Source organism: Halyomorpha halys, unplaced genomic scaffold (assembly GCF_000696795.3).
Source record: "Halyomorpha halys isolate HHAL.00 unplaced genomic scaffold, Hhal_1.1 Scaffold311.1, whole genome shotgun sequence".
NCBI lineage: Eukaryota > Metazoa > Arthropoda > Insecta > Hemiptera > Pentatomidae > Halyomorpha > Halyomorpha halys.
Genome location: NW_027106659.1, coordinates 269,494 through 276,676, shown reverse-complemented (window position 1 = coordinate 276,676; position 7,183 = coordinate 269,494). Strand labels below are relative to the sequence as shown.

The 7,183-nt window shown below is 31.0% G+C and overlaps 1 protein-coding gene across 2 annotated transcripts in view; it reads left to right on the top strand.

Annotated features, from left to right (window-relative positions):
* Positions 1 to 7,183, top strand: part of kl-2 (dynein heavy chain 2, axonemal kl-2) — a 192,858-nt gene that overhangs the window by 39,549 nt on the left and 146,126 nt on the right. For both annotated transcript variants that reach the window (XM_014421280.3, XM_014421281.3), the window contains 4 exons: positions 2,303 to 2,448; positions 5,119 to 5,212; positions 5,611 to 5,793; positions 5,867 to 6,062. In XM_014421280.3, the coding sequence (XP_014276766.1) occupies positions 2,303 to 2,448; positions 5,119 to 5,212; positions 5,611 to 5,793; positions 5,867 to 6,062 (619 nt within the window). The remainder of the gene's footprint in view (positions 1 to 2,302; positions 2,449 to 5,118; positions 5,213 to 5,610; positions 5,794 to 5,866; positions 6,063 to 7,183) is intronic.

The following is a 7,183-nucleotide window of genomic DNA, read 5'->3' as shown; positions in this document are numbered from 1 at the left end:
AACAAAGATATATTGTATTTAGTATATATTCCTAGCTTTAAGTTGTATATATTTGTAATAGTTTTAATAAAATTTAGGAGGTAAGAAAAAAAAAAGAAAGAAAAAAAAAAAAAAAAAAAAAAAAAAAACCCAATTCGATTGTAGATCCACCTCCTTTCCTGGGTCTAGTCATGGCACAGGTGGCGCTTACACTGCTTGAGATAGAGAAGTTCATTGCCAATCTATTCTCGCTAAAGCTGTTATATCAAACGTCCACCTAAGACGATGGCCTATCTCCTCTCCATCTCTCCAGCAATCTTAGTCCGTCGCTTCATCTTGGCAACTAAGATTGTAACCTAATCCTTAACGGTTACACTGGTCCGTCCGCTTCATCAAGGCAACTTGAGCTGTACCTAGCCTTATCAGCTTACTGGTCCGTCCGCTTCATCTCGGCAACTAGAACTGTTACTCTGCCTCAGACTCTCTCACCTAGACCTCCTCTACCTGCGGCAATGTCCAGGGCTCATCCTCTGGCACGGCCATTTCTAACTTATAATGAATACGCCTTGTCGTGGGCCTTCTGTAAAGAGTATATCAGGCTGGAGAAATCGCCTAAGACCAGAGACAACCCCGTGTTAGAGAAACAACAAAAGTTGAAAACATTTCAATCTACCATACTCAACAGAGCAGTAATGTCCACAAACTTCGGAAGGACGTGTGCTGCCATGTTGAAATATTTTGGAATGAGTTTGTTTTGGATTCCATAGCTTCTGAATGATGAAATTGGTTAGCTTGTTTGTTTTTTGGTTTAATAAAAGAAAATCAGCTAATATTAACTTTGATAAATAAAATAAAACATACTAAAAACCATTAATATATAAAAAATAACTATTAATAAAAATAGGACATTACAATATATAGAATGATTAAAGTAAATAATTGTACATAATGAATCTATCTTTATTCTATTAATCATTCTATATATCCTTTTATTCATTGGTTATTATCTTGTTTTTTTGTTCTTAACCCTGTTGAAGGCAAGATATTCAGGTTGAATCGTTGGCTCTAATAAATAAGTTTTTTTAACTTATTTGTGATTTTCTCTGACCGCACTCCCAACTATCTTCTCATATATATCATCCACATTCTGCTATCTTCTCAACATTATAAATAATGAAAAATTAAAATTTATATATATTGTAATAATTTTAAAAATATTAAAAAATAAAATAAAAGGAATCTTTACTCGTTTTATAACTTTATTTCAAATATAAAAGATAACTCGGGTTCAAGTTAAATACTTTAAAATCAAATAGATAATATAATTTTATTATATAAAAAGAAAACTCTTAATCTCAGGGCGGGTTACTAGCAATCAGAATACTAACACTTTTACTATTAACTTAATTAAATTAATATCTCTGTTACAATTGTATTTAAATTTAGTTATAACCAAACTAAGTTCACGATCTTCTTTTCGTTGATTCCTGGTGTCTTCTTTTTTCTTTTGTTCTGGCGTCGAAAATCTTCCTCCTCTTGTTTGACAAGTTGCCTCTCTTCTAACAATGGCTTCCAAGCTTTCCCGCTTCCAGCCGAAGTACGTCCTCTCACCAGGCAATCCAAATTCAGAATGCCCATCTCCTCTCCGCTATCTTCGATGTTTACTGATCAATCCAAAATAATTGATTTTGTTACAATCAATCCGCTTTACTTGCCATGGTTTGTGATGTGAACAGTCTGTTGACAATTGTTATGTTTTTCTATTTCATGTTTTATTTTTCTTTTTCTATAATTACTGTATAGAAACAACAAAGGTTGAAAAACTTCAGTCCATCTTAATACAACCAACCCAACAAACACTTTGGAAGGACGTGCACCGCCATCTTTCTTGTTTCGAAAACAACGTATTTCTTTTAGACAAAGAAAACTTGTTAGCTTTCTTTTTAATTTAAAATATCAAATAACAATATTAAAATTATACATAAAATAAAACATATCAAAACCCTTTATACATCAAAATATATTATTTACTCAAAAAGAGCATATTACAATATATATTTCTTGTTTTTTTTTTTTTTTTTAGCCCTGATGAAGCTAAGTGGGGCAAACCATTGCTTACTAATAAATGTTTTTTTCTGATATTTTCTGTATCTTTTTTTGACCTCCACTTAGACCATCTTCCTAGAATTAATTACATTCATTCAACTTATGATCTTCCAATTATATTTGTGTATATATATTTGTTGTGCACTAGAATATCAATTACATCTTAAAGTATTCTTTTGTATATTGTTTATGTTTATGTCAATGTGATGAATTACAGTACCGAAGGTTTGCCGAAGAATATAAAGCATGTAATGAAGAAATATTTGCTATATGCAAGAAAATTAGCCTTTCATATTTTTATAACTTTCCACCAAAACAAAGTTTTATGTTTGAAGAGTTGGAAGATTATATCACTGAAACAAAGTAGGTTCTTTTTGAATTCTATATTATTTTCTAATATTTATAATTCTTTTTATAATATTCTAATATCTTTTCTTTCTATTATATTGTATCATATAAAAAATGTAATTTATAAATTTATATATGTCCGATCACGGATTGATCAGTATGCTGTGTAATGTAGCAACCCGATGTATTTGGGCAACATGATTGAATAAATTTCTTTCTCTACTACTTAATAAGTTCTTATATGTTGTTAAATATAATATTATTAAGATATAATTTTAGAAATATATATAATTTTTATTTTCCGTCCAATGGACAAAAGAGCCATTACGTTTTCTTGCCTCTGATCTCAATCACTTGCCAAATTTTCACTTCTTTTCCTTTGCCATCCTGACTGGTGAACTTCCCTCATTCATCTCTTCCACATTTTCCTAGGTCGGTCACCCTTACTTCAGAGTACCCTGTGGTTCCCAATCAAGTACATGTTTCTCTTCAGCACTATCATGCTTCCTTAAGGTGTAACCAATCCACTTCCATTTCCTTTTCTTGATTAGTTTTCTGTCGTAATTGTTTATTAGAAATTATTTCAGGAATGCCAAATATTCTTCTCAAGGATCTAAACATCATTGAATAAATCCCTGGTCTGACACATATATAGCAAACCCATGTGATTTCCGGGTACCTTCAAACAATAAGTGTCAAAATATCATGGCATTCTGACCACTAGTTTAGTTTAGAGGTTACAGGCATTTTAGTTACTCCAGTTTTGCAATTTTCAAGACAATAGATAGAAAGAAATTTCGTGTGTTGATTATACACTGTTTTTTGATGGGGGGGGGGGGGAATACTGTTGAAGAAAAACAGTGGCTTGATGAGCATCATGGGGACTCTGCTCTAGGGAAATCAACTATTATTGACTGGTATGCTGAGTTTAAACATGATCATATTAGCACCAATGGTGCTGAATGCTCTGGTCGCCCAAAATTGGCAGTAGTTGGGGAAAACTTTTAAAAAAATATCCACAAAATGGTTTTAAAAGACCATAAAATAAAGTTTTGTGAGATAGCTGATACCTTGAAGACATCAGAAGGTAGTAGCGTCTTTAAAATTTTGCATGGTTACAAAGTGGGTGACGCATTTGCTCACACCAGACCAGAAACAACAACAGGCCAACGATTAAGAGCGCTGTCCAAGCGAAATAAAAAGGATTTCTTGTGTTGGTATGTGACAATGGATGAAACATGGATCCACCATTACACACCTGTGATTGAGTGCAGGAATCAAGAAAAACGGCCTTACATGCAAAAGAAAAAAGTGCTCTTTTTTACCAGGACATTGCCCCATATCACAAGTCGATGAAAGCAATAGTTGGGTGAATTAACACCGTCTCTCCAAATTTGTTCCCTGGTGACTACTGGCTTTTGCCGAAATGAAAAAGATGTTCCAAGGAAAGGAGTTTGGCTCAAAGGAAGAAGTGATTGCCTATTTTGAGAGCCAAGGCATATCATTTTACTTAAAGAGTGTCGAAAAATTATAGGAGCATAGGAATTAATGTATCCCTCTTGAAGGAGAGTATGTTGATGAATAAAGTGGAATTTCTAAAAAAAAAAAATTTGTTTTTCCGGTCTTGGAGACTTATTGAGTGATGTGTTATTAACAAATTCTCGGAGTTTTTCCATTGTTATTCCAGTGACCCTCCTGGGGTACATACAAGAGGACCGAGAGTACATTTCTTTTAAATTTTGATATCCTTAGAGGTGCTCTTGTTCTTCCAAACGTTGTACAACAAACAAATGCTCTCCTGGCTTTTCACAATCTGCTTTTTACATCCTCATCTGTTCCTCTGTCTTCGCTTACTTTACTCCCTAGATAGAGGAATGAATTTATTTCCTTAGTTTTAGCTGTGTTTAAGGACAACCCACCTTGGCTGATTCTTTTACCAATCTTTTCAATTTGTAATCAATGTCTCGGAAGTATCCTGCTAGGAGACAAACATGCCTCTCTTTCTATTTCCTATGGTTGTATGCATTACGCAATCCATTGCAACAAGAAATAGAGTGGGAGATAAGACACATCCTTAGCATATTCCAGTTGTGCTTTTAATTGCCTCAGAAAATTTGCCTTCATGAAGAACCTGATACTCAAAGTCTTAAATAAGTCATAAAACTTTTTAAGTTGGCATATTATTTTAAAATATTTGATAATTGTTGAGTTCATATTGGGAGATTTTCAAATGTAAAGATAATATTTTTATTTGAGTTATAAAAACTTAAATGAAAAGAATTTTGAAATTCAAACTAATTAACTCATTTTGAGTTACGTTACGAAGCTTTTCAATAATGGTTACTTTTTGTTCTAATAATAAAGACTTATACCATCTAAATTAAAGCGATACCAAGAATCGCTACCTATATACATCTGTCTAGTGAGGCCCTTCCAAACCCAAATCTACAAGATCAGTTCTTGACCCAATCCTCCCTCCTGGATTTCGGTCTACTCTTCAGACATTTACCCATCGGATCAGTGTCTATAACTACACTATAATTACTGGGTACAGTTCCTACAATTTGGCGTTTCTTAATTTTTTATTGTACTTATTTAACATTACATGCTGATTATTAATATTGTGAATTAAATGTATTAATTTTTTATATTTTGTATTGTTGATTTTCTTTTTCCACATTTCAGAGTTACCAAAATAAATGAATTGATTGTTCATTATAATAAAATATTTGAGCTTCTACTTGTGATATTTGATGGATTTGCATATAATTTGAAAAGTGTAAGTATAATTTATATAATTAAATACATTTAAAAAAAAAAAGAGGAAACACTAAATCATTGTGAAATCAGAAGATTGTTGTATTTCTTTTTAATTAGAGATAGTATTTTAATGAAATAAATAAGTAAAATTAATCAATTCTACCGCTACAACCCACGAAGGGTCCAGGGTTCAGTATTTTGTAAGAAAGTACTCTTACTAGACCATCGGTTGTGCAAGGAGGTAATATATAAGTAAAATATTCATCAAAAAGTGTTTTCATGTGTTATTATTTTCAATGTAGTTAAGAAGCCCTAAATTCTAATTCCTAGTAGATTTATAATAAGTTCTTAAAATAAGGAAGAAAAACAAAACAATGTTCAGTAGAAAATATGTTTTTTTTTTTATTTTTCCATTAGATGAAATTTGAATGGATCAAATATATATCTAGAATCGATTTATTGTTTCAAGAAGCTCTTCGGTGGTATAGTCGAAGATCGATGCAAAAGGCCTATGAGGCGTTCTTTGTCAGGACTCACGGCTTTACTGCTTTATCCGAAAATATATTTATCAAATGCTTCATGAATCTAAAGTCTACTAAGGTATTCTGTATTTTTCTTAAAACTTTATCAACTTTATTTCGTCATTTATTTCAATTTTTTTTTTCTTTTACAGATTACTTACGACCCTTCTTTCTTGGAAATTGTATGCTTAGTTAAAAATTTGCTTGGTGATTTAATAATTGATCTTTCTTTTCTACCAAGATTGGTTGAAAAATTCGAAATAAATCTTCCAGAGAGAATGATTCCGTATTCATCAGTAATTGCTCGGGATGAGCATTGTAGGAAAATGCAAATCAAGATTGAAAAAGGTACTTAGTATTAATTTTTTCGTTTTTATTCTTTATTTATTCTGAAACTAGTTCCTTTAGAATAATATTACAGGAATCAACAAAAGGCATTAGTGCTTTAGAGAGTATACAAATTTAAAAAAATAAAAATGAACTTATACAACATCGTAAAATATAAATAAAATAATAAATTGGAGAAGAAAAAAATAAATAAACAACAACGGTTAACCTCTTCGAGACAAATTGCTCATTGTATGTACAATGCTTTTATGAGCCAAAAAGACTGACTACACACCGTGTGTGCAATGATCTTGAATTGCAATTATCAGTCAGTATGAAAGAAGCAGCCGTTAGAACAAGACTGGCTTAAAACAAAAATTATCCTAGGAGTTTGTAAAAATAAAATTTGATATCGTTTTCATGTTGGATTATGTTTAGCAATTGTTTCAAGGGTTATCATTCTGTACAACAAATGTAAGGGTCATCCTTCCAGGAAAATTCATTATCATGTACTGCTTTTAAAAATTTATGTTTATTTAGGTTTATATTCTTTCCTTTTTATTTATCTCATTTTATCTATAATTGTATTCTTTTCTTCATTACTAAATCTAAAATAAGGATTTCATGTTACCCGACTATTTTTGGAATAAATGTTGTTAATTTAATTTTAATTCAATTTATATGTGTTTATTTTATTTTATATTGCACACCAATATAAAATAACAAAATCAATCCCTTGTAATAAAAACATTCAGAGGATTTGCCTACACACGTGGCGTGTAATCATCTTATTTGTACAAAGATAGTTACAAAGTGACTGATTTCTATTACAAACATGTTTTTTATCAAATATGGCCAATATAAAGCCAAAATAATTTTAGATTCTGGTGATGTCTCTAAAAATATGTGGTGTCTCTAATGAGTTAACAGAATATGTAAAATATAAGAAAGAAAGAAAACATTATTAATTTATTATAAAACTGACAGCATATGATTATTTTTAATATATTTATGAATAATATAGAGAATAAATATAAGATGGTCAGGGTTGCGGTAAAAAAAAAAAAAAAGAACAAATAGTTTAAAACTATTTTAATGTCCGACGTTTTGCTCCACTTTGCAGGGTTAAAAAGATACAAAAA